The sequence below is a fragment of the Amphiprion ocellaris genome, chromosome 16, assembly GCF_022539595.1.
Source record: "Amphiprion ocellaris isolate individual 3 ecotype Okinawa chromosome 16, ASM2253959v1, whole genome shotgun sequence".
In the NCBI taxonomy this organism is placed as follows: domain Eukaryota; kingdom Metazoa; phylum Chordata; class Actinopteri; family Pomacentridae; genus Amphiprion; species Amphiprion ocellaris.
In genome coordinates, this window is record NC_072781.1 from 14,870,721 (window position 1) to 14,898,367 (window position 27,647).

The 27,647-nt window shown below is 40.0% G+C and overlaps 1 protein-coding gene across 5 annotated transcripts; it reads left to right on the top strand.

Annotated features, from left to right (window-relative positions):
• Positions 1-3,030: 3,030 nt before the first annotated feature.
• On the top strand, positions 3,031-27,647 carry golga4 (golgin A4). Of its 5 annotated transcripts, none has more exons than XM_035947201.2 (25): positions 3,031-3,248; positions 4,511-4,588; positions 6,200-6,301; positions 9,607-9,675; positions 9,776-10,102; positions 10,215-10,262; positions 10,392-10,448; positions 10,546-10,644; positions 11,580-11,730; positions 11,876-12,066; positions 13,378-13,461; positions 13,791-13,938; positions 14,028-14,206; positions 14,529-14,627; positions 14,730-14,885; positions 15,253-19,019; positions 19,185-19,306; positions 19,659-19,825; positions 20,981-21,067; positions 23,296-23,322; positions 23,462-23,530; positions 23,916-23,991; positions 26,091-26,188; positions 27,074-27,160; positions 27,279-27,647. In XM_035947201.2, the coding sequence occupies exons 1-25, from the start codon at positions 3,171-3,173 to the stop codon at positions 27,291-27,293; spliced, it is 6,381 nt and encodes a 2,126-aa protein (XP_035803094.2). In that variant the 5' UTR covers positions 3,031-3,170; the 3' UTR covers positions 27,294-27,647. The 5 variants fall into 5 exon arrangements, with proteins under 5 accessions (XP_035803094.2, XP_035803096.2, XP_035803095.2 ...); XM_035947203.2 differs by having other exon boundaries at positions 19,695-19,825; XM_035947202.2 differs by having other exon boundaries at positions 11,879-12,066.

Below are 27,647 nucleotides of genomic sequence, written 5' to 3' on the forward strand. Positions count from 1 at the left end.
CTGTAGATAGTAGGTTTATAGGTTTAAAATGATGAAATCGGGTGGGGCTAATGTGCATGTGGGGGAGCTAGAACATTTGTAATAACCCTACTAATATTTTGTGGATGTCATTTTTCTGAATCTAAAATACCATTTCAGCACCGTGACTGAATTTCTGAAGAAAAAAAAAGAACATCTACACTGCTACAGTAGAAAATCTCCATTCTGCTCAATGCCACACTGGCAAAAGAGCTGTTGTACTAAAGGTCATCTGCTTGTGATGGTACAAACCTCTCTGCTCACTTTAGCAGCATTGCTCTGCAGGAACTGGCACGGGTTCAGATGTAGCAGCACAAAGACATTAATTACCACACAAGAAGCTGCTAAGTTGGCAACACTGTGTGGCACTGCAGCCTTCCCCTGTGAGATTCACTTTTAGGGATGCAGCCAATGAATACAGGGAAAGTAATTAACTTTCTTCTAGCAGCGGAAAACAGTACCAGCCGTGAAAACTTGATGCCGCATGCTAGATGAAACATTATGTAAGTCTTGGTAGTTGTGCTTTTGACTGGCAATAACAGTAAAGCATGTTTCAACAGTGCCCTCTTCTGACCACACAGTGCTGCTGTGTACATCGGCTGTAAGTTTTCTGTGCATATTATGATTATATGAATGTTTGTTTTAACAATAGCTTCCAACCTGGGACTTAGAACTGATAGAAATTTGATGACTATAATTAAAAGATTAAAAGAGAGAAAGCAAGAGAGACTGAATGTATTGAAATGAAATTACCAAATTATATACTACTCCACCACCAAATTTGGTCTTTTCCCTAATTTTTGTGTTTTCTTGCAAAACATTGCATACTTTTAATTTTGAAGGCTTGTAAAAAATATTCCAATCAAACCATGTGAAAAGGAACAATCCCTTTTTTGACCGAAATTCCAACACCTAATGTCCTCGGTGAGGCCATAACCTGGGATAAAAATAAAAAAAGGATTGTAGTCATGAAACAGAAACATTATTTCCAATGAAAAGTGGCATTATAGAAATATGTGGCTAATAATACATCCGATTAAATCTTAAACAGAATTTTGCAGCAGCCCTTATAAAGTGCTAAAAATTCCCTCAGCCAGAAAAAAAACAAAAATTTTATTCCAGCTAGCTAATGTTCTTGTGACCATTAAAGTCAAGTGTCCACATTTAAGAGGGATATTATAAAGGCATGCTTATACAGTACTGGCATGTAAAAATATTTATTATTTTTATGGCAGCTTAAGATATCAACCATTTTCAGCTCCAAAGTGTGTTGAAGTCATAAGCTTAAGCACCACACCTCACCTGAAAACGGCACTTCTAATATTGCACTGCATAGTCTGGTATCCTCGACGCACAATGGAGGTTTTAGAGCCTTTTTTCTTGAAACCACTAAACCCAGAACAAAGACAGACAAAAGCAAAACACTGACCTTCTAACGTACCTTTGTTCTTTTATTTTATCATTTCACAGTAGTTAGTTTTCCTGGATGTTTTGGATGTCATTTATTGGTATGCATTAGATTCTTGTATTTAAATACCTTGAAAATGAAAACATCAAGATAGTGTATCAATGAATGTATCAATGGTGTGCATCAATGGAGTAAATTCAAGTACTATCAGCTTACTTCACATCCTTCAGTAAAGATCTGCAAAATTTCAAAGTTCTATTTGACCTATAACTGTGTTTGTCTGTGTTTCCTCCGTTATGTGCCGAAACCTACCCATCCATCCATCCATCCATCCATCCATCCATCCATCCATCCATCCATCCATCCATCCATCCTTAAATTCCTCAGAGATTTTGGTCCATATTTACATGATAGCATCTCGAAGTTTCTGCAGATTTGTTGACTGCGCCTCCATAATGCCAATCCCCGTTTCACTACACCCCAAAGGTTCTATTGGATTGAGATCTGGTGACTGTCGAGGCCGCTGGAGTCATAGACTGTATGGTTGGAGTACAGTGAGCTCATTCTCATGTTCAAAAAAACAATTAGAAATAATGTGAGCTTTGTGACATGGTGCGTTATCCTGCTGGAAATATCCATCAGAAGATGGGTACACTGTGGTCATAAAGGGAGATGGTTAGCAACAATACTCATGTAGGCTGTGGCATTTAAACAATGCTCAGTTGGTACTAAGGGGCCCAAAATGTGTCAAGAAAATATCTCCCACATGATTACACGACCGCCATCAGCCTGAACCATTGATATAAGGCAGGATGGATCCATGCTTTCATGTTGTTCACACCAAATTCTGAATGTCACAGCTGAAATCAAGACTCATCAGACTCAGGCAATGTTGTTCCAATCTTCTATTGTCAATTTTGGTGAGACTGTGAGCATTGTAGCCTACATTTCCTGTTGTTAGCTGGCAGGAGTGGCAACCTTTGCTGCTGTAGCCCATCTTCTTCAAGGTTAGACGCGTTGTGTGTTCAGAGATGATATTCTGCATTCCTTGATTGTAATGAGTGGTTGTTTGAGTTACCGTTGCCTTTCTATCATCTCCAACTAGTCTGCCCGTTCTCTTCTGACCTCTCACATCCACAAGACATTTTCGTCTATATAACTGCCGCTCACTGGATATTTTCTCTTTTTTGGACCATTCTCTGTAAACCCCAGTGATTGTTGCGCCTGAAAATCTCAGTAGATCAGCAGTTTCTGAAATACTCAGACCGGCCTGTCTGGCCTCAACATCAATGCCACGTTCAAAGTAACTTAAATCCCCTTTCTTCCCCATTCTGATGCTCAGTTTGAATTTCAGCCAGTTGCCTTGACCACATCTACATGCCTAAATGTATTGAGCTGCGGCCATGTGATTGGCTGATTAGTTATTTGTGTTAACAAGCAATTGAACAGGCGCATCTAATAAAGTGGCCGGTGAGTGTGTAAAAAATATCACTGTCAAGCGTATCTTCGTCCAATGAGGGCGCTGTAGCTAAATGACGCCTCACTGTCCCTTTAACTCTGACGTTTCATTTGTCCTCCACGTTGGCCGCACATGCGCAGACCGCCCGGCCACCTGCTGAAAATCAGAGGCGAACAAGGAAGTCTGGCCCGGAAAACTGGATGTCAAGCTAAAAGGAGACAAACTACATCTCCGCCGCATAGTAGACATCTGCTCGCAGGTTGTTAGCTACATCGGCGTGGCAAGATGTTTAAGAAACTGAAGCAGAGGATAAACGAGGAGCAGTCGCCGCAGAGGAATGCGCAGTCACCACAGCAGGCCCAGGTTGGTTGTTGTGGTGCTGGAAGCTAACTAGCTAAGCTAATATCCGTTTACACTGCTGTGGTGCTCCACATAAAGTTACCGTGTCGCAGAAGTATTGGCCATTGCTGAAAGTATCCCTGCTGTTAATTTTTAAAAACTTGAATCGTCACTTGGCCCCTTAGCTATTGTAAACGTTAGCTCCATGCTAAGTTATTTAATTAGCTTACTAACTTAGCTGTCAGGAGCTGCTGCTAGTTAGTGAGGTGCGTTCAAGAAATCCTGTAACTGATAAACCTCGTTGTCGCGGATGGAGAGAAAACACAACCTACCAACCAAAATAACAGACAGAAATCATATAATCGACATTTTGACAATATGGGCGTGTTTGTGATATGTTCCTTGTGATGGCTTCAAGTGGATGTAAGCTGGCAGCTATTATTGACACTTTATATCAACTAATTAACACTTGCAAACCCTGCTGGTACCAAACGCCTGCTGTTGAAATATATGAGCTAAACATATTAGAGAAACTACCTCTCACTGATTTCAAAATCTTATTTAAAGTATATAAAAATTTTAAATGGTCCTGCAAAACTGCTTCATGTCCAGCTTCAGGGTAGTTTGGAATGCATTGTTTGTGTTCATCATCATCCAGCTGCTCAGGTCCATCTGTCCTCATTTTTCACTGCACATATTTACATGCGTTTGCTTTTTTTTTTTTTAAGAACATCTGCAGCTTGAACACAGATGATTGTTCATAGCTTTATGGTTTGGTTTTAAAATCTAAAATACAAACTGCTACCTGTCATGGAGGATTGTGACACACTGCCAATTTGGAAACCAATCCTAGTTTATTAGGCGATTTCCGATTATTTAAAAATGATGTTAAAAAAAAAAAACAAAAAACTAAAACTCAGTCAAGTTAATGACATAGGGGACATCTTGTTTCCAGATAAATACAAATATATAAAATGTCCAATTACAAATGCATGTTTTAGTGGCAGGATCTTTCATTCCTTTTCTATTATGCATGGGATTTTTTTGCCGACTTTTTGAGTAGCTTTTCATGCAGCCTGACCCTTTGTTGAAGACAATTTAAACTATTTACCTTAAGTTTGTTTGCTGTTCCCTTGTCTGGAATGGCAAGGACAGGACAAGTTACCTTGCACTAACAGCAGTATTATAGTCGTCAATCAGATTTTTGTATGGCAGGCAGCCAAAAGAGTTGATCTTTTGTCAAACAAGAAAGACGAGCATAGTTATGATTCAGTTCATTTTAACAGACGGGCAGCGGAGACCAGCGCAGCAGCCAAACCCCTCCATATCATCATGATGGCACGCCCTCTCCCAGTGACAGAGAGGTGAGCATGGTGTCAGCCTGTGATTGACACAAATATTTATATTTCTGTGTATGTATTTATGTGTGCTTGTGCTCAAAGTGTCATATTCTCTCCCCAGCTTATGTTCTAATTTTCAGTCCAGAGTAGTGCTTCTGTCAGTGTTCAAATATCTGTCATATGTTTTGTTACGCTTAGTGTTCCCCCAATAGCATACCAGTGCCTTTTTGATGGCTGTGCCAAGCGAAGGTAACCAATTATGCTGTCACTTTTGAAAGAATTAACTTTAACTACTTGTCCTCCCCTCTCAAAATAGGATGAATAAAGTAAGAGACATATAATTCCCCCAGACTCACAAGCTTATTGCATTTCATATTGCAGCCATCGCAACATGGTCTATATAATTCATGAGAACATATGGGCCAGGCTGACACTGTGAGTTTCAAAATTGCAGCAATATCAGCAATCACCTTTGATGATGTCATGTAGCTCTCGTATTTTAAGACATTAAATAAAATAAAACACTTCCGTCCAAGGTATTTGATGTTCATCTTTAAGGGCATTTGCCTGGAAAAGTAGACATTTGTAAAGAACTTGTGCAACGCAAATTAAATATCAGAGCATTTAATCACTCTTTTTTAAAATTATAATAGCTCATTCACGGACACAAGAGAAGTTGCTTTTTATTACTATACTGAAACTGTTTAATCAAGAGAGTCTGAATTTGAGGCTATACGATGAGCATTTTCGCTGTGGAGAGCAGACCATATTTCAGCATGTCTATGAATAATTGATGCATCCTCCTTTGTGTTTTTCTGTCTCTGGTGACTAGTTACTGAATGTTGCCACAGTGTATACGAGCAGGTCTATTTACGACTCCTCTGATTCATTAAAAAGAGGTAGACAGACAGTGAGGTACTGACAATGGCTGTAAGATGATGCAAGATATGGCTAACACATCTGTTTGAAAGTTTAAATATGAATGTTTGCAGTCTTAGCTGTTTGATCTTCAGATAAAAAAAAAAAAAAGATCTTAATCACACATTCCTGACAAATTTTTTGACATTTCAACACTGCAGACACCAGACTAGAATAATGACAGGGCCTGTTTTGGTCAGGTTTCTACACTCTATATTCTCCCCTATCCTTTGGAAGTGCAGGTGTGTTGTTGTAACGTAGGATCATGAGCCCTCAGCTTAGAAGCTTCTTGTGGCATTGCAGCATCTTTTTTTCACCTCACAAATCTCCAAAACACTTTGACATCTCTTGAAGATTTTATTTGATTACTGAAGGCAGATTTAGCCTATATTTGATAACATCATAACTAAAGACTATGTAGAGATGCCAAACTGTTATTCATGGCATTAATGGTGATTAAGTGTTTCACTTCTACACTTCTCTTATTTTTCTTCCAATTCATGTAGTGTCTCTCCCTCTGTCTCACTCTCCACTCTCTCTAGCTCTCTGCTTTTTCTCTCCATCCATCTCCGTCTCTCTCGGCTAGCCTCCTCTGGAAAGGCTGGCTAGACACTCCCCTCAGCGCTATTTCACACTCATGGTGTTGTTTTTCTCATTGCTCTCTGTGTTCCTCTCCTTTCCCCAACTTTCGTCCCGATACTGCACTGACGGGGTCAGATGCTGGCCGGGATGATAGCAGAGCCCGCTTTTCTCTCTGAGTATACTATCTTTGCTCTGGACCATTCAAAACGACCCAAAACGGCCCAGGTAGCCAGTGTGGTGAGTTTGTCCTCACGTCCTGCCTCTTCCTCCTCATCTTTCTCCTCCTCCTCCTCCTCCTTTTGCCTCGTTCCTTCCTCCCATCTCCTGCGCCTTTGGGGAATCTGTAGAGGACTGTGGCCCAAGTAGGGACAGCTTGTTCCCTGCTATCTGTCTCCTGTTTGCTTTGGACTTAGCAACAAGAAGGCATCTCATATGTAGGTTAACCCTGCATCTAATGGGAGTTGTGGTTTACATTGTGGGATAGAAGCTTCTGTGCTTTCTGACCTGTGTTGGTTTATTGCCCCACCTTTCAGTTTTTAAGATCTGTCAAAGAATTGAGTATTGCCTCTTTGTCTTTAGGTGATCTTAGTTGCTTGCCTTATAGACCCTTTACACCCTGTTATGTTGCCTGATGGTCTTTGTCCCTTCTCCCCACAAGTCTGTTTATTTGGAGAGTTGACGTTTTCCTTTATGGGTTGACTTAGATAAAATGACTGAGTAGTGGAAATGTTGAATCACGTGTACTCTTCCAAGTAAACAAACAGACCAAAGCAGCTTTGTTGCAGCCCCTGTGGAGCTCAAAAAATAGATGATGTGTGTTTATACATGTAAACAGTTAAAGACTAGAAGAAATAACTTTAAAAAATGGAAATCAAACGGTTTCTTCATCATTCAAGTAAAATACTAATGCATACATACTTTTTGAATGCATCATATAGCTGTTCATATGACTAAGATCTATTCGATGTAACATTTCATGAGCAAATTTCATGAGCAAATGTGGAATTGCTTTTTAATTAACCTTAATTGTAAGAAATGTGAACTACTTCTTTGGGTAACCTGCGATTAACATTGTCAGTGTTTACTAATACCAGTAACAACGTGCTTGTAAAGTTGGTCTATCAAGATTCAAGAATGTTTCCACATTTAGACGGTTAAATTTGCAAGCACAGCTTTCCAAAATAGCCTCCAGACTGTGTAAATCTGACAACATTGGCTTTGTGTTTCAATGTGTAAACTGGGATTTTGCATAAAGTTCAGTGCCAACTCAGTGAGCATCAATGGCTGTGTGGAAATCAGTCTAACCCACCGGATGTAGCATTTAGTTAAGAGATATTTGTGTCATGCAGCATTCTTTTCCCCTTCCGCTATCTGCATTTTACTATTTCCAAAATCCCCTCATCACCGCAGGACAGCAGCTCTGGAATGATAGCTAGTCAGAATGTCATGTTGATGTGATGGTTAAATGACATTATTTTAAAATCCAAAGAGCCGGAGACTGAACAGAGGTGTAACAGACTGTGAGTCAGCAGAGTAACGGCTGTGTGTGGAGTAGAAGCTGGGAAAGTATTACAGTCAAGTTAAGATGATTTATGTCATCTTCAACTCCTTCGATAATCGCATGTTTATACACGGATATACCTGATGATGCAGCATGGCATTAATCTGTATTATGCTGACTTTATGGTACAATGAAATCATGAAATAATGATTCGGTTAGTTGATCTGTGTCCCGCTTCTTAGATGTTGACTGTAGTGAGTAGCTTGCAGTTTGAGACTAGGTTGAAGAAGCACTGGTCTCTGCTGCCTCTAATTACATGTAGCCTAAATATAATTGATAGAGCTGCACTATGTTTAACAGATAGTCTTATACCTCCTGCATTTATCTAACTTCGGTTGTCCTTTGTGCTCTGTACAACAGAGGTTACGTAAAGTCTACAGTCTGGAGAGTTTTGATGTGCTGCAGCTACAGATGTAAAAGGTGTCATTGTCATCTCTTGGGATTAACCAGAAATATTCTAAATCCATCACAGTGTCTTTGTCATGTTCCACCAACATCTTGTTCTCATTTATTTCTGAAACCATGATAAAAAAAAATCTCATCAAACAATTTTATCTTTTTTTGTTTACATTTTATTTTGGATATAAAAGCTTGTGTTGCTCGATATCTCTAATGACTTCTTTCAAGGAATCTTTATGTCTCTATAAATTGTGTGCTTGCTGCTGCAGAGCTAGTGGTAGGCGACTTTGTGATTTGAGATTTGGTTTCTCATTTGTCCCTGTGAGAATTTTGATATGTAGTGTTTGAGCTTGCAGTACAGAAATAGAGGCACTTAAGTCTTGGTTCACTGTTGATGTACTGTTCCACACTTGTTACCCATGAGTCATTGTCCACTTTTTAACATGAACAAAAATAGCCAGGGAAAAGTGGCAAGCATCAAAGTGTGATAACACACTGGGTAAATTCGTGAAAGTCTGTGAAATGTATAGTTGGGCAAGCATAAGTGAAGTATGCTACAGGGATTTTTAAAATTTGGTCCTTAAAAGTACTCAGTGGAGTTTTCTTAAAAGGACTTGCATTTGTTATGTCTATGTTTTCTTGCTGACGGTCTTCTTCTTCATTACTTTTGCTGGTGCATTGCATATCATTGTTCTAAAATGTGCGCTAGGATTGACAGCTTGCTGACTGCAAACTAAATCTACAAATCTAATTAAGCAACCAGAATCTTATGGTTTCTCATACAGGTGGACAAGAGCAAACAAAAGGCAGCCCACTTAGAAAACCACTGATTCATAAGTACTTCTCATGGTCAAAAACTCCCCATGGTACCTTTAATTCCTTTTCCATACACCTGTATCCACACTATTTTGTAGTCGCAGTACAAACCTCTTACCCCATCAATAATTAGCCTTCAAAACAGGGGTTCTTAAAATGTACAGTTAGTGTGTCTACAACACCATTATAGCTCTCTTAAAACCCAGATCCAGGATTCCATGAAGAAGAAACACAAAATGAACAGGGAACCAGAAATAAATGTTGATTGTTTTACACAGTAATCCAGAGGAAGGAGTAGCATGGAGCTGGACAAGGGAGGAGAAGATTTGCTCACTCTGATCCTGCGTCTAACAAGTCAACTAAACCAACTAAGCTGCTCAGTGTCAACTGACTTCTACTGTGCGTTTGTGCTCTTGTAATACAGCTGCACACAGCATTGCCAGGCATCTTTAATTCAAATACCAGCTCTCCTACTTGACTTGAATTGTCTGTTCGTTCTGACCTCATGGCTGTTCTGTAGAGTATCGTCTTAACCCCTTTTTCGTTTATCGTACTGTAGAGATGCCTTCTTTTATGTATTTAACCCCTCTGTTTTTTCCAAGTTGCATGAGGGTACCCATTGCCCCTGCATTGCTCCAAGCAATACTAATATTGCTCCCTCCAGAGTAATCAGGGAGAGCCACGCTGGGTGTGGATGACTAACTGGCCCAGGACAAGTTCACTGGCACAGATTTTCTTTCTCTCATTATGTCTTTTTTTTCTGCAGAGTGCCTCTAAAGGACCTTCGAGGTCTCCCAGAGGTAGCATCAATGGGGATGGAAGTGCTTCTCCTCATGTATGTTTATTAAAGAATGTTGTCCTTTCTCCTCCTATCTGCACATTCATTTAAATGTCTAAAATTCCTTTTTTACGCAATCTCTTTATGCTCCCCGCAGAGAGAGGAGTCGCAGTCATTTGCCCAGAAACTACAGCTAAAAGTTCCCTCAATGGAGTCACTGATTCGTGGTGGTGCCAGTCGGGCAGAAAATCTGTTCCGCTCTCCATCAAAAGAAAACCTGGTCCGAAGCTCGTCTCGTGACTCCCTGACACCTTTGGGAGAAAATGATTCCCTGGGAGGCCCCACATATGATCCGCCCTCAGATATTGAGAGTGAGGCTGAGGAGCCGCCAGGAAGCACCGAGTCTCTATCCAAAGAGCAGTTGGTGCACCGACTGCTCAGAGTGGAGAGGAGTCTGGGGAAGTATAGAGGAAAGTACTCTGAGGTGAGAAAACGACTTCGAGAAGATTAAAATTTTAAGTTTGGCAGCCTATTTTAGTGTATAGCACATTGTCATACAAGCATGTAACTATTTCCTCCATTTCTTTATACTGCAGCTGGTTACTGCATACAGAACAGTACAACGAGATAAAGAAAAATCGCAGGTAATTTCATCCAAACAACAGTGATGATGAATAGTTTATTCTTGATTTGATGTTTTCCTTGTTGTTTCCTCATCAGATATTTTTTGAAAAACAACTGATCAGATGTTTGATCTTTTTTATTCCCCTCAGGCCATCCTCAGTCAGAGTCAAGATAAAGCTCTCCGCAGGATAGGGGAGCTGCGGGAGGTGTGACTATATTTCATAAATGTTGTCTCTAAGTCAATATCTGTCTTTTTTTTAATTAAAATTGCACATGTGAGTGAACATATTGAATGATCTCTAGGAGCTTCAAATGGACCAGCAGGCCAAAAAACACCTACAAGATGAGTTTGATGCTGCGCTGGAGGAGAAAGACCAGATGATTACTGTCCTCCAAACACAGGTGAGTGTGCTGGTACGTGGGTGATAGCATGGAAATTTGTCAAGAGGGTGGGGTACAAACTGCAGCAATAGCTTCATGTTGTGCAAAAATGTAGCATATACCTGCACTGTCCTTGAAAAATGTTGGAATTTGACTTTAAAACTTGCACTAATCACAATCCTAAATTAGTATATATTTTTTTTTTTTTTAAATTTAAGCACGTTACTCTCTGTAGTAATGCACTCACAGACATTGATCATGTACTTGAAATTGGCAGTAATCAAACACATAGATGCAAGTCCAGAGGTTTTTATACCCCATGTTGTGAGACAAAGCAGGTATGCTTCTGTTGCTGTGAAATTCAATCCAGTCTTCTGTTTAAATATACAACAATCTCTGTATTTTCCCAAAACACATTAGAAAAAAGGTGGCAGGGGCTCCCAGATAGCTCAACAGGTTGAGCGGGTGACCCAGGGACTGTAGTTCCCGACCCAGTGGCCTGGGTTCGATTCCAGCTCACGGCCTTTTACTGCAGGTCCTCCCCCAACTCTTCACCGTGCTTTCGTGTCTGCCTCTCTACTTAACTATCAAAGCCAACAAAAGGCCAAAAAAATAACTTAAAAAGAAAAAAGGTGGCAATCCAGATGATAAAAACAGCTAAAACAAAACAATTTATATTTACAGTGAATTATCTGAAGAAGCTAGTACATACGGTATATTTGTATACAATAATTTTTTGAAGCAATGTAACTGCTAAGATTCCACTTACAAACCCTATATTACAATTTGACTGCAATAGTATGGGTACATAAAAACAAAAAATGAAGCTGTGTTATGAATGTACAAAGTTAAACGTGCAAGGAATAATGTCAAATGTGTAAAAAAAACACAAAAAAACAAATGTCATTAACCAAAGTAGTAAAAGATATTTATTTATCCAACTTCTTTTCTGTAAGGTTGCTCTGTTGAAGAAACGAGTCAAGGCAGTGTCTGATGGGTCGCTGCCACCCAGTGGTGAGGTCGCTCAGCCTGAAGGTGCAGAAGACTCTACTTCTGCTACACCAAGTCCTTCTAAGGAGCAAGAACTAGAGCCTGAAGTCACTGAGGGTGAGCATATTTTTTTATATACACCTGTGTGATAAGAAGCAAGCACCGAAATTCGACATGAACGTACTGGGTGTGAAATACATGTCATTGTTGTTTAGGAGCTATACCGTTACTTTTTAAGCAGTTAATTTTGTTTTCTGGACAGGAGAGGGCAACAGTGATCCAGCCAAACTTTTGGAAGCCCTGCAGAAGAGAGTGAAGAGGCAAGAAAACCTGCTGCAGAAGTGCAAAGAAGTGATGCATACGCACAAGGAGCGGAGCGCACAGCTGGGCAGTGAGAATGAAACTCTGCAGGAGCAGCTGCAGGAGCGACTACAGGAGCTGGAGAAGATGAAGGTGGCTAACCTGTATTTAACAGCAGCAATACTAGAGTGAATCCATCCACCATTCAGTCAGCTTGTCTATAAATTTTAGAGAGTTTATCACTTTAACAATGTATTTTCGAAAGTAGAAAGATATTTCCTGGAGACAGATGCTTCACTATAAATTGATGTGGCAGTAAGCTGTAATTATGAAGCGGTTTGATTAGAACAGGACTGGGCTGAGATGCTGCAAATTACTCTGCAGTGTGTTTAGGGTAATTAATGTGTGATGCTAAATGTCTGCCAGAGTCTTTATGGTCCACTGATTATGTGCCTCCATTATCTCTGTGACACAGTGCACTGCTGTGGTTCTCACAGTCCGAACATCCAAATTCTCTGGCTGAGCTCCAGACTGAGGGTTCATGTCATGTCAGGGTGACACGACTGAACCATTGTTTTTACTGATTTCAAAACATTTTGCTTCAGTGGTATGATCGGCTTGTGCAGCTTGTCCATAGCCGCTGTGATGTTTTGCAGCGTCTGATAGCAAATGTTTGTTATGAAGACACTGTAATAATAGACAGCTTGTCTGTGACTGTATGTTGATTGACTTGCTTTCATTTATTGACACAATTTTTAAGTTGAATCTGAGCTCTGTTTGGGAATAGGGCTGTGTCAGGAAAAGCAGGGGTTAACAGGCGTTTAGCCCTCTTAAGCAGCATGACGGCATCCTGGAACTGCTGGCTGTGTTCATCCCCTACCCTGCCTCTGACAAATATCCCGTAAAACAGACCATCTGTATACGATTCCAGACCTTCTCTTCAAGGATTTTTAAATTTTTTGTTTGGAGTTTGGTTGAAAGAGTATCATGTGCTGTTTTTGCTCTTTTAAATATTTATAGTTAAATTATACATTTTTGAAATTTTTTATATTACTTTTTTGAATCTCAAGATGAAGGTCATCATAATGCTGCTTCTTTACCTTTGGTACACACTGATAAAACAACTAAGAAACACTGAACGCTCAGCATTTCCTGTTTTGTAACCTCTGGTTAAACTGTGGTGGTACAGAGATGTTGCTCCTACATGCCACTGCTGTAAAACTGGGCTGTAATTTGGGTTGGCTTGTTGGTTTAGCTGGCCTTGTGTACACTCCTCAGTTGTAAGGCTTGTGGGTGAGGCATCCTGGGTGGTGCAGAAAACATCTCATTTTGATGTTATCTGACCAAAGCATAGATATATACAGGATATGAGTCAGAAAATCAGAAGTGTTCCAGTGTAAAGTGGGATTTATCTCAGTTGTACATATGTAACATCTTCATTTGTCATATGTTTTTTGTTTGAAGGAACTGCACACCACAGAAAAGACTAAGTTGATCACTCAACTGCGTGATGCCAAGAACCTCATTGAACAGCTGGAGCAGGACAAGGTGAGGTCTTTTTTTTTTAAGACTTTAGTCACATCTTGATTGAAGGTTCTGCAGATTCAGTTGTTTTTTCACTCTGCCGTTGAGTTAAGAAGTCTGACACCTTGAAGTCCCATATTGTTTCTCTTAATCTTTGACCCCAACTCTGCAGGATGGACAGCAGCTCAGGAGATGTCTGTGAGGAATGCTGAGAGCACTTAAAGTCAAAAACAATTGTTGGCACAGGGCTTGAGTTGGGATGTAAAACACAGAGATGCTAGCTATCAAACCAATGTCAGCTTCAGTGTCAGATAGTACAGGCTGATTTTCTTTTATGGGTTACTGTTTTTCAGGGAATGGTCATTGCTGAGACCAAGCGCCAGATGCACGAGACACTGGAAATGAAAGAAGAAGAGATTGCACAGCTGCGCTCCAGATTTCAACAGGCTACTGCCCAGAAAGAAGAATTACAGGAACAGAAAGAGAAGGCTGAGAAATCAGGTGAGTGCAATCCATGTCTGAAAGTGTTCAGAATACAAAGTCTTCTCTGGATAGGTTTAATGATGCGTCTTATTTCTTTGGTCCCAAAGCTTTTGAAGAACTTGAACGGGCTCTGGGTGTAGCTCAGAGGGCCGAGGAAGCCAAAAAACAGCTGCAGGTTCAGCTGGAGGAGCAAGTTAAAGAAGTTGAAAGGGCCAGTGAGGAAGAGAGGAAGAGTCTGCAGCAGGAGCTCACACGAGTCAAACAGGAGGTTGTCACCATTATGAAGGTCAGCATGTGACTTCTGCAAAACACTCATACGTTTAATGTTGCTGTGAAGGAGTCTTTAGTGCTTTATTGTTACTGGCCTTACCCTGTGAGTTGTTAATTTAGGGTTTGTTTCTTTGATCATAACATTTTACAGTCACTTAGCAGAGGTTAAGTAGCAACACTGATTAAGTGTGTAAATTAGAAAAAAAACAGGAAACGCCAAGCTGTTAAGAGTATTCCACTACTGTACTGAAAGGTAGTACAAGGAAAAATGATTTTGTGTGCTTTTGATTGTACTGTATTCATATTTCCTATGTATGTTATATGTTTAATGCCATTAGAAGTCATCTGAGGAAACGGTGGCCCAAATGGAAAAGTGCCACAGTGAAGCTTTGGCTGCTAAAGAAGAAGAGATAAGTGAAAGAGTCAACAAAGCTGTGGTAGGCGCAAAATATTTTTCTTCATTTAATTTTGCAGCATGATCAGATTTTCAAAAAATTACCTCTGAATTTTTATGTTTTTTAAAATGTTGTGCTGCTCAGGAGCAATGCAAAGAGGAGTTTGTGCAGTTAGCTAAGGAGCGAGAACAACAGGCCTCTCTAGCTCTGGAGGACGCAGAGTTACAGAAGACAGCTGTAAGGGCAGAAGCTGATAACAAGGTTAAAGAGATTCAACTGGAGCTGGAAACTACAAGAACTGTGAGTTTACAAATAATTTTCCAAGAATGTCGCTACTTGATGATATTGGACATGTTAATTACAGACTGAATGCTTTGAGTTTCAAAGTTTATTTCCATATGAACTGATGATCCAAAATAGTTATTTCATCTTTTGCAAATATGCATAGAAAGACATTTTGTGATATTGTCAGATTTTTTTTCATACACACCCAATCTTCCTTTCCATCGAAGCTTTCAGTATTTGGTGAGAATTGCATTGTTCTTGCACAGTGCTATTGTTACGAAAATCTCTTAATTATCAACAATGTGTTTTTGTAGCTGTGTTCTGTGTTATCAGTAGCAACCTCATTGAATGATCTAACCACTTACATGTTGTGTGATTACAGAGGATCTTGGAGCTGGAGAGCTCTGTGGGCAAAGTCTCACAAGATGAATCAAGTCTCTCCCATGAACTTTCCAGTCAGCTGGAAGAGCTGAAGAATAAACACAAAGAGCAAATCTCTGCATTAGAGGAAAAGCACCAGGAGCAGCTGGAAAAGCACAAGGGCACCCTAATCCAGCAGCATAATGCTGCTCTTGAGGAACTCAAGGAAAAACACAGAGCTGAAATGGAAACTCTTCTGAAAGAGAAAGAGCTGCAGTTTCAAGCACATGTTGAAGACATGAACCAGAAAACCTTAGAGAAACTGGATGCAAAGCAGGCAGAGTTCGAGGCACTTTCTGCTGAACTTTCAGAGATGTTGAAAAGTAAACAGCTTCTGGAGGAAAAGCTGGTGGCAGCGAAAGATGCTCAACAGCAAAATAAAAAAAGGTTTCAAGATCAGGTGTCAAAGCACAACGCAGAGCTTGCAAATATTAAACAAGAGCATGCGCAGTCACTTGGGGGTATAGAAAAAACATTAAAGGAGGAGCTTAATGCAGTGAAAATTGTTCTGAAGGAAAAGCAAAAGGAAATTGACCAACACATCCAGAAAGAAAAAACACTACAAGGGGAATCACATTCCACCACACAGGACCTAAAAGTCAAGGTTAAGGAACTGGAGCAGCTCCAGCAGAGTTTATCACAATCCCAGCTGGAAATTGGGAGCCTAAAAGAAACTAACGCACAGTTAAGTAAGATTTCAGAAGATCTTGATCAGTGTAAGAAAAATCTGACAGATGTGGAGAATCAGTTGGAAATGACAAGGAATGACTGTCAACAAAAAGAAAAGTCGCTTCAAGAAATGGAGCAACAGTTACAAGAGACCAAAAAGGAGCTTTCAGAGAAGGAGAAGTCATTCACTGCAGAACTAAACACTAAGCTGGAAGAAGAAATGCGCCTCAAAAAGCAGATGGGTGATGAAAAAGCTGCCCATGAGAAGAAACTGAAAAACACTGTAACTGAGATGGAAGCAAAGCTGAAAACACAGGAAACAAAAATGGAAAAGTTCAAACAAAAAGCCAAAGAAATGCAAGAGACTTTTAAGAAAAAGCTTCAGCAGAATGAAGAGAACATGAAGAAGGAGCTTGCAAGAAAGGACACTGAGCTGCAACAGAAAGAACAACAAGTTCAAGAGAAAATTGTGGAGATGGCCCAGAAAAGTTCCCAAGGCCTCAGCAGCACAGTGTCAGAGCTGCAGGCCAACCATAAGGAAGAACTGGCGACACTACATGCCACCCAAAAACAGGAGATTGAGCAGCTTGAACATCGTTGGCAGGAGAAGTTGGGACAGCAGGAGGAAGAATTAATGGAGAAACAGTCACTTCTACTACAGGAGAAGGGTCAGGAACTAGAGGAAATATCTCAGCAGCTTAACAAAAGCAGAGCAGAGAACGAACAAGTGTTGTGTGAAATGAAGAATTTAAAGGAGGACCTGGCGATTCGAGAAACCACTGTGCAGAAGCTGCAAGAAGAGCTTAATGAAGCAGCCGTAAAGCTTGAAAATTCGTCTCAGGGTGAAGCATTGTTAAAAGAACAAATGGAGTCAGTGGAGAGGAACCTTAACCAGGCTCTAAATGAGAGAAACGCACTCCAAGACACGCTTAACACAACACAGGAAGAGAGCAGAGAGACGCTAAAGACTTTGTCGGATAAGTTAAATGAAACGGAGAAACAGCTTGAAGCGCTGGAAGGTTCCAGATGTAAGGAAAGTGAGGATTTGCAGAGTAAATTTAAGGAAACTTCCAGTCAGCTGCAAGCCAAGGAAGCAGAGTTCCAGCAGGAATTAATTCTGATTAGCAACCAAATGGACCATTACTGTAAGGAGGTTCAGTCTAAAGTGGAGTTTGGATCTAATGAACTCCAACAAAGAGTGGAATGCAGGGTGGAAGAGCTGCACAAGAGACTGCTCTGTAGTCAGAAAAAGATAGAGCATCTAAAAACCTTTATCCTTACTAAAGTAGGTAGAATTTGCACTTTAGAGGAGAATCTCCACCAGCAGACGGAGGAGAATAAGAATCTATGCATTTCATTAGAACAGACGACTGCTCAGGTAAATGCTCATATGGAGCAGATCAATGCCTTAACACATGAGAAGGAGAATCATTCTCAGTCTACCAGTGAACAAGTGCAGAAAATTGAAGAACTTAACGAAGCAAACAGAATCATATCAGAAAGTATGAAAACAAACGAGCTGCATATCACTAACTTGGAAAGCATCGTCAGTGACTTGAAAAATCAGCTAGCAAGTAGCATAAAAGAGAAGGAGGAAGCCATAAATCAGCTGAACCAGCAGTATGAAGAGGAGAGACAACGGGCTGCTGCTCAAGTGGAAGAGAACGTTGAGAGATTAGAGCAGGAGAGGAAGTCTGCTTTAGAGCAGGCAGATGCACTCAGGAACAGCCTGTCTGAGTACGAGAACAAGGCAGAGACGAGGTTCAAACAGAATGACAACACTATTACGTCTCTGCAGAGCAGGCTTGAAGAGCTGGAGCGAGAAATCTCTGAGAAGAACGAAGCCCTGCAAAGGCTGACGGCAAGTATTGACAATCAGTCCATCAGCAAGTCTGAGATGGACCAGGTGTTGAGTGAGAAGGAGCAGAAAGTCAGTGGACTTACCTTGGAGCTTGAGGGCTGCATCAGTCGACTTGGTAAGCTTCAGGAACAGTTAGCCTTAAAGACAAAGGAGTGTGAACAGCTCACATGTGACCTTAAACAGCAACACAGCATCAGGGAGACTGAAAAGAGAGAGTTGGTAGAGCAGCTGCAGCAGACCCAGATGCAGAATGGTAATGTAGAGCAGGAGATGGTACAAAAACTACACTCCCTCGAGGAAGACAACCAGAAGTGTAGACAAAAGCTTGAAAGTCAAAGGGAGGAATTTGAAAGACTGAAAGATGAGATTATCAAGAACAAGGAGGAGAATCTAAAGGCAACTGAAGAGAGGTTGTCTGCAGAGAGTGCTCGGAAAGTATCGGAGCTGAAGAAGAAAGCTGAGCAGAAAATCAGTCAGATTAAAAAGCAGCTAACCTCACAGCTTGAGGAAAAAGAGCAAACGATTAAGACTCTTGAGACTAGCCTGGAGGAAATCAAGAGCAATGAAACTTCTGGTCAAAAACACATAGAAACATTAGAAGAAAAAACAAAAACGCTCGAGGAAGCTCTTGTCAAGCTAAAGGAAGAGCAGGAGAAACAACTTGAACAGATTCTCAGTAATGAGAGGCTTGAGAAAGAAAAAACTTTAGAGGAATTGAAAACCATGTATGAGGACAAGCTAGTCGCGCTTCAGACAGAGATCGTGCAACAAGGGGAGAACAAAGAAACTGAATCAGCACTACATGAAATCGAGGCCAAACTAAAAGAAGCAGAGGAGCAGAATGGAAACCTTGTGGCAGAAATAAATCGTCTGAAAGAAGAGATACATGAGAAAGACGCCCAGCAGGTCCAGAATCCATCAGAACCTGAAGCTGAGATGAAGGTGGACAGTAGCCGCATGCAGCAAACCATGAGCGTGATGGAAAACGAGATGGAAAACCACGCCCCCACGCAAGAAGGGGATGAGGATTCTTTGCAGTCTCTCAAGAACAAACTGAGTCAGATGAAAAATGAGAAAGAGAAAATCCAAAAGGACTTCACCAGGCTACAGAAAGACATGCGACAACTGAGGAAGGAGCATGAACATGACCTAGAATATATGAAGAAAGAGCTGTTAGAGGAGAATGAGAAAAAGCTAAAGTAAGTTAATATTGCCACTTTAATGCTGCACAAATTATAATAAAACATTTAAATTGTGCATTTGTAGATATGAAGTTGTAATTGTTTCGCTGTATATAAATATCAATGTATATTCTTGTGATGTCAATACTAATTTAATGTTTTCTGTGCTATCTTTTCTCATAGACTCGAATTAGAAGATGTAAACATGAAGCACAACTCTACAATTAAGCAGTTAATGAGGGAGGTCAACACACAGTTGGCTTTGAAAGAGAGGGAGCTTGATACAGCAGTGAAGGAGACCATCGGTGAGACAAAAGAAAAGAATTCATGAAGTGAAGCTGACAAGATTTACAAGCAGTTGTAATAGTTATCTTACTGAGGTCAAATCAGTCCACTAAACCCTGCTTAAATTTTAGGCATTAAAATAACTCTCTTCAAAAATCAAACCAAATGACTGACATTGTTGCAAAAAAGCAGGTTAGAATGACCGCATGGAAACACTGTATTTTTTTAATCCTGCTAGTGGGTGGACCAAAATTAAGGGATTATTACAGACAGTGTGTCTGAATTGTCATGTTTTCTTGCTTCCTCCCTGTTGAAATCCATTAAGATGGGATGAGTGGTTCGGAATATGAATTTGGTTTGTCTTCTTTCAAGCACCAACTCTGGCTTCTCCCCTTTTCGTCGACACAGCGAAGGCCCAGAGTGTTGAAGCAGAGCTCATCAGCAGCCATCGGGAGGAAGCCGGTCAGCTGAGGAAGGAGATTTCGCAGAAGGAGGATGATTTGCACAGAACTGTTCAGAAATATGAGCAGGTTATACAGGTACTGTAAAAAAAAAAAAACCTGATCTTTAAATGTATTTTTTTTCTTAGTGAGGCCGCATTTTATGGGTTTTCTGTGGAAATGAGATAAACCCCACCCATCATAGCACTTACTCACTAGTTGGCAGCTTACTCCAAAGCAGATGAACTCAAGTACATATTTGTAGACGACTTTTAATGATGTAAAGGCAGATACAGAAGCGGATGTTCAATGTGATCTGTTCATACAGCTGAACCCTCTAAACCCCAAGCAGTTTCTGGGCGTTTCCTGCTAATTTCAAACTTTTACTCACTGCAACATAACATCCTGCACCTCATGGAAACAGCACAACCACGACTCAGATGTGCCTTGTCTGCAGTACATAGTTGAATGAAAATAAAAGATGAATTTCTTATAACTGTACGAAAATTGTGAAAACCTGGAATCAAAATGTACATTTGTCCATCTGCTCTCACATGTTATGAGTACTAGAAAACAAAATGGTGACTCTACACACACTACATATATTAAACACATTTTACTATCTGCAGATCACCCAAATGGTTCCTGATTTTTTGTTTTGCATCTGTTGGTTGCAGCTGAATCACTAAAGGCCCCACAGTTGCATGAAGGAGCGCAGAATTTCTTCTTTTTTTTTTTTTTTTTTTAACATCTGATAGATGGAAATTTCCTATTTTAGGCACATTTTAACTAGCACATAAAATAAAATTGATAGAATACCATGATTTAAGATTTCAGATTGATTTAAGCCTCAGATGGGAAGTTCGAGAATCGTCGAAAAGTTCAAAATGCCTCAATTTTCAGTGTTTTTACAGTGTCTGGCTCTGATAAATGGTTTAACTTTGGTGACTTTTTTTCTTTTAAAGATGGTATGCCTTTAAAATGTGCAAAAGGGAATTTTGTGATTTAGAAGGTTAGTATTGAATTTGCACAGAACAGTAACACTAAACTTTTGATCGATTCCAACTGTTCTTTCTCTTGAGAAATATAAATATATCACATAAAATTGTCTCCAGACATAATTAAATCAAAATACAGGACAGAGGCCTGAAATAAAGCAGTCACTGAATGATTTGACCGACATACTTGAGTTGTGATGCTGAGGTGATACATAGGAAATGACTCATTGTCATATGCGTCCTTTTTTCATTTCAGAGTCGAGAGGAGGAGATGGGAGACAGAGTGTGGCAGGTTCAGAAACAACTGGAGGAGTTGCAAGCAAGGAGCCAAAGTACTTCTGAGGTACAGACACTTCTGACCCACTGTCGCTTATTAACCAGATCATCAGACATCTGTGATTGCCGTCAAATCCAGACGATGTGTTTCGGAGATTTTTACATTTACGCAGATGTATAAATTCGTGCCTGTTGCTGTTACAGTTCATTTTATAAGACGGGTTTAGATTAAATTTATATAGTGACTCTGTTGAAGTCATAAGTCACTTCACACTGGCTGAAAGAAATAACAATGCCAGTATGAAATCACTCTGTTTCAGCTGCCTTCTGGGAAAAGGCTGGAGTCTGATGGAAACATTACTAGTTTTGAATGACAGCCTAATCCAGATTTTTTTTTTTTTTTTTTTTTTTTTTTGCATCCGTACTAACATTGTCAGATGCCCCCATTTGAGAGTTCACATCCAGGTTAACAGACTTAGCAGCTATCGGTCATCTTTTCTTTGCGTTGCTTCGTAATTGAAAGATTCCGTTTGAGAGCTCAGGGACAATTTGCTTACATATTTTGCTCTGATCAGTCTCTCGTTCCAGTCGTGTGGCGGCTTTCCAAAGTTTGCCGGATGCTGTGAAGCTCATTTGAATCACTCAGGAATGTTCCCTTCAGAAAGCAGAGATTGCCAGGCAGCAGTCAGCCTCAATCCCTGTTCTCAATTATCATCATTCGAGGTGACTCTTGGTCTAAGATTTATGCTTCAGCAATACTCACAGGCAAGAAGTGCATACTAAAAAGAGGCCAGATAGAGCAAAAGTACTCCAGGGAGGCGTTTTATCCAGGTGTTGAGGTGCCATGAGACCCCTGCGGTGATTCTTCTACATTTACACACTTTTCTGTATGGACACAAACACAAAGAATTATGCTGCTCTCTGTGCTGCATTTTTCCCAGGTGAGGTAATAACTTTATGGTTGGAGTGTATGGCTGTGTGCTCAGGGAGGCTTTTCCTTACTGCAGGCCTCTCAAACCATTCTTCAGACAGACAGTGTCAGTGCGTCTCTCCGCAGAGACAGACCAACACTGTTTTCCAGGGAAAGTAGACTTAAACGGTCCTTTAATTGTACCGTGTGATTAGGGGATAAGGCAAATGATATTCTATGTTTTGTTATTGTCAAAAAAGTCCCTTACAAAGGCCAACCATGTGTTGGTTCATCTCTCAATACTTTCTGACTCCTCTGTGGTCTTCAGCCCATTCATTCCGAGTGAACAGATAAGTGTTTAAATTGGTTGAACATAGGCTTTCATTATTGTAAAGTGCTAGATAATTTCCTGTAGCAGCTGGAAACTGCAGATTTAGAAAAATGTTAGTTGAACAGGACTAAATTTCCTATTGGTTTGGAGCTATTTTTAGCAGCATACTGAAAGATGTTTGGTCCCTCGGTGATGTCAGCCAGTGCACCAGTGTAGTTTTTAACAGTTTTTAGAAGACAATGGAGCTTTTTTGGCACAGTGGAATAAGCTGCATCAGGCAACACTACATTTATTACTACACCTCTGAACTCTTAGCAGTTTCTGGGTGTTTTTTTTTTGCTCCTGTTACATTTTCATTCAATGTGGGACTCACTTTTCACTGCAATAAAAAGTCCCACACCTCTATGGAAACAGCACAACCATGGCTAGAAGCAGAGAGAGCTCAATATCTTTTGTACAGTATAACAAAGTTATAATACCATATAGCATAAAGAAGAAAATGCTAAAGTTACATTTCTTACATTATAGATTTTTGTCCACTATTGACTCCTGTGTGCTCTGTGTAAACACAGCCTGCAGTTCAGCCAAATAGTTCCTAAGTTTTTGTCAAGTGACCATTGGTTGTCGCCGAATCACTAACAGCTTCTCGGTTGTGCTGAAAAGTGCAGATTTTTTTTGTTTGTGACAAAATCTGGTTAGTGTATAATTTTTTTGTTTGTACCAACAAAGGTTTTACATGAGACATATCGAATGAAATTTTTGACTAAATCTCACAATGTTCAGCTTAGAGTTTGTTATTTTTTCTGACAGAAGTACATGTCACACGTGATTAGTTAAAGAACTGTCAGAAAGTTGAAAATGCAATTTTTTTTCATGGTTTTCCAGGTTTTGATCTTTTCATCAGATTAGTTAGTAATTGATCCTAGAATTAAATAAGTAGCTCATTCAATTATTTGTCAAATGTGTTTAATTCTTATTGCACACACATCTTTTCTGTTTTGCTCTAACAGACAGTATCTTCTCTCTGCTGCTTTACTTTTTTTTCTCTTTTTAGACACCAATGACCCCAGAAGATCTACAGGTATGTTTGTTGGTTCCGTTACTGCTTTAACTGTTTCTTGTTGTTTCAAGAAATCATCATCATAAAACAATTATTTGCTTAAAAACAAAAAACATCACTGAATATTGTCACATTTGTCATGTGTCTCTCTCTACCTCAGGCTCAACTTGCTGAAAAGACGACTTTGTTGAGCGAGGCTCGGCTGAAGGAGCAGGAGTTTGTCGAGAGAGTGAGTGTCGGACCCCGTGTGTGCTCTTCAGGGGAATAACTAAACAGCAAATCCATCGCTGTGTATTCCCAGGATTCTGTGGCCCCCAGCAAGAGCAGCTACTGCTCTCCTGCTACATCAACTTAATTACACAGCACATCTGTTTACATTTGGTTTAACCCTATAAACAACCAGTGCAGCGCCTCCCACAGTTTTCTCACACACATCGTCAGTCTCACAAACATTCCCTAAAGGATGACCAACAAAATGCTTATATGGCAATCAGCAATTAGGCTAAAACATAGAATTAACCCACTGGGGTCGAAGAGTTTTTTTTTTTTTTTTTTTTTTTTGTTTTTTTTTTATTAAAATAATCTGTGCTTGCTTGTGTGTTTCTCCACGCTAGATTCACTCGCTTGAGGACAAGATTAAATGCTTCCACCGAAACACTGTCGTAACTCACCTCGGGAGCACATTCAGAGGTAATGTTAACACCGTGAACCACTTAGTTCTGCTTCTTGAGCCAATTTCCTTTTATATAAGCACAATAAAGATGACATGCCTGACTGTAGTACAGTATCATGGGAAAGTGTGTAACATACACTACTTAGTAGAGCTGCAACAATTAATCGATTTTCATCGAATCCTAAATTATCACCAACTAACTTGATAATTGAATAATAAATTATCAAAATATCGTAATTTTAGCTACTTAAATTAGAATATTTTCTCTTTTCTTTACTCTTCTATGCCGGTAAACTGAATATCTTTGGGTTTTGGTTGAGGATGACAATTTTTATTTATTTATTGATTTTTTTTTTTTCATTTTCTGGCATTTTTTTGAGACCAAACAACTTATTGATTAATTGAGAAGTAATCAACAGATGAATCCACAGTTCAACAATTGTTACTTGCAGCCCTATTACATACCTCTTAGTATAAAATGGATACCCTGACTGCTATTTAATTGTAATATGAATTTTAATACAAAGAATATATTATGCGATGAGTTGCGCTGTACAATCGCATAGCTGGCATTTTGACACAACACCACTAATCTGCAGATCCAAGTAGTGTGTGATGGTGTGTGTCATCTGGTTTCGCTGTGTTTTTGTGTACATTTTGACCAACTAAGCATGATTTTAGGCTTGCTGGTTAAGATAAGAGCAGCGGTTATAATTATGGTTCGGTTAAGGTTTGGGGTTTGAGGCAAACATATAACCGTTGTGGTTCAGGTTGGGGTGAACCTCTAGGGACTGACTGTAAGTCAATGCAGTATCCTAAAGTGTATCATAACCCAAGCATGGTGTCTGTGTGACAGTGTTTTGAGAGACTGAGTGAGTTCTACTGTCCTCTAAGACCTTCCCTGCTGGAGTAATAAAGAGAATCTGCTGTCAGGAGGGGGGCGGCAGAGAAGCCGTCCTTGGGTTTAATGGCTTTTGCAGATTGTGGTCTTTCCTACGCAGGACCCTGCAGCACACAGACTTCTTGGATCCTTCATATCCAGTACACACACTATATCCAACCTACGGTGTCCCGTATTTTCCTATGACTACAGTACTTGTTGGTGAAACTGTCTCCCACTCAACAGTGACTCTGTTAAGCTGTTTTAAACCACCTCGAGCTGTGGTGTTGGTCGAAGCCTGATCAGAAAGCTGTTTCATGTCTGTTTCTGTGTGACTGCTGGGATGAGAAGCTCAGCTGGGGCAACACGGGGTCAGAAGGACAAAGGCTACGAGATTTATTAGTAACCCATCACTCCATGCCAGAGATCAAAGAGTTGTTTGCGCTTCTCTGTCAACATATCTGCTGCCCCAATCACACGGTGTCTCTCAGCAACGTTTGGCGACATCTGCATGATGAGCAGATACCAAGTGGGTGTTGTTTGATATTAAAAGACCTGACGAGGATATTGTGATGATAGGAGTTGTAGCCTAAGTGTTACCAGCCTTGTCCAAGTTGGAACACAGTCTTTCTCATTCATAGATTTTAGAGGCATAATGGTGTTATAGCTTTGGGCAGAGAAATGAAACATTCATTCCTCAACTCTCGCAGCATTAAAGTGCTCCTGCTGTGCCTGGCTGTTCTTTCCTGTACTTTTACTGTAGTTGGTCCTTAATGTGAACCTGTGCAGAGGTTGTTTCTGTATTTAACACAAACATGATGCTATGTGTGTTTTTCTGCATTTATTTGCCAGCAGGAGTGTTTGACAGTAACGAACATCAGTGCGCTTTAAAACTACAGATAAAAAATAAAATAAAAAAAATCAACACCCCGCATACACAAACCAAATTTGCAATGTTTTGAGAAGCTCAATGTTATTTAAATCTCACAATAATGGTGTAGTTTTTATTTGTTGCTGTATTTATCCAGGAAGTCTCTGGAGATAAATATTTCTTTTACCAAAAAGTGGAGTTAGAATGTGTCCACATAGGAAAACTATATTTGATTTAAGGTATTCACTGATATCACATTAATAAGACCTGAGAGGCATTAAAGGGAGGAAAGTTTGACTATTGAAAACAGCCACATTCTTTTTTAAATATTATTTAAATATGGGTGTTTTTCCTTTTTGTTTCAGATCCTGGATACAGCCCCTCTGATGCATTCTCTGAACCCACTGAGATGGAGTATCTGAGGAAGGTGCTGTTCGAGTACATGATGGGACGGGAAACAAAAGTATGCATATTTTTTTTTTACCTGTCGCAAAAACTATCAAGTGAGTGTTTGAGTTCTGTACTTTGTTTTCTAGTAATATTCATCTTGATAAATGTTTGGTTGACTGTGGAAGCATCAGCATTGTCGATAAATAACCATCCGATTGTTGTTTTATGTGAATATGTTAGAATATTGCCAATAAGTTTCAGCCAAACAATTCAAAACCACCAAATTGAGAAAGTAGCAAATGATATTGGAGTCTGTGCTCTTCATTGTTCAGGAGATGACTTCCGTCTGCGACACAGAATATGAGAGCATTTAGGCCGCCATATAAACGTCATGTTGTGTCCAGTCTCGTTTACTGTAACTAACAGTGATCTGTCTAATTAACAGTGCTGTTGACATGGTCCTAAAGTCAGCGGGACTTCTCCAGCTCCTCAGCAAACAGCTAGCCTTTATGGCAGCATGGCAGACCTCCCCTGTGTGGAGGATGTCCTCCAGGCTGCCTGCGAGCACATACATCTTGCATGACGCCGATTTGCCATTTAAAGGCACGCTGGCCTTGTTTAGCATGAGTTGAGCGGTTAGGTTTCCTACACAGCAGCCCTGTTTCTGATTATCCCCCGTGTTTATGGGCAAATTCATGCTCCCTGGCAGAAAGGGCTGGAGTTAGTTATGCAGATGATTTTTTTTATTTTTTTTTGTTCTTGTTGGGCTTAAATTATCTCAGAACAAGCCTAATTTCATTGCATGATGGTGTCAAAGGTTGAGTTCAGAGTATCTGGCACTTGTAAAAGGCATATGGAAAATTAGTAAACATCGTCTTAAAGGAAATGTTTAATGACGCTGACCAGCAAGGGGAACTTAGAAGCCTCCTTTTGAAAAGCTTTTTCTCTTCATCTGCAGACGATGGCCAAAGTGATTACCTCCATGCTCAAGTTTCCTCCTGACCAAGCGCAAAAAGTTTTGGACAAAGAAGACTCAAAAGCAATTGTAAGCATCTGTTTACCTCTTGACGATACTTTCAGAAGCTCACTTATTTAAATCTTCCCAGCACTGCATTTGTAACTCCATCAATATTTGTATTAATTTCATATTGATCCCTCCACAGCCTTGGTTACGATGAGTGTCTGAATGATTCAGGATGAAAATCTGCTGCTGCTGCTGAAGGGGAAGACTGCCATGGATTTTATCAAGCCCTTCTCTCTGCATTTCTTGTCGTTTTATGTGTATGTATGCGTGCGGGTGTTTGTGTGTGAGCACGATGTCGGGCATAATTGTGCGCGTGATGCGGTATGTGTGGATCCATCTAAAGGTATGAGGGAATTTGAAAGAAACACAAATCTTCCATAAATCCAGTTTTACTTTGAGATTAAGTTTGTTAATTTATATGTTTTAGATGAAGTCCAAATGGTTTTCCTTTTATTTTAGAATGTGTTTATACAGGTTGGCTTGTGCAATAAATGATATCATTATCACA

What these genes read in the sequence shown, in the direction of transcription:
- golga4 (XM_035947201.2), top strand. Translation starts at nt 3,171, where the DNA reads ATGTTTAAGAAACTGAAGCAGAGGATAAACGAGGAGCAGTCGCCGCAG. An exon ending in GAGATAAAGAAAAATCGCAG is followed by an intron (nt 10,263 to 10,391) that starts GTAATTTCATCC and finishes TATTCCCCTCAG; the next exon opens with GCCATCCTCAGTCAGAGTCA. An exon ending in AATATGAGCAGGTTATACAG is followed by an intron (nt 19,826 to 20,980) that starts GTACTGTAAAAA and finishes TTTTCATTTCAG; the next exon opens with AGTCGAGAGGAGGAGATGGG.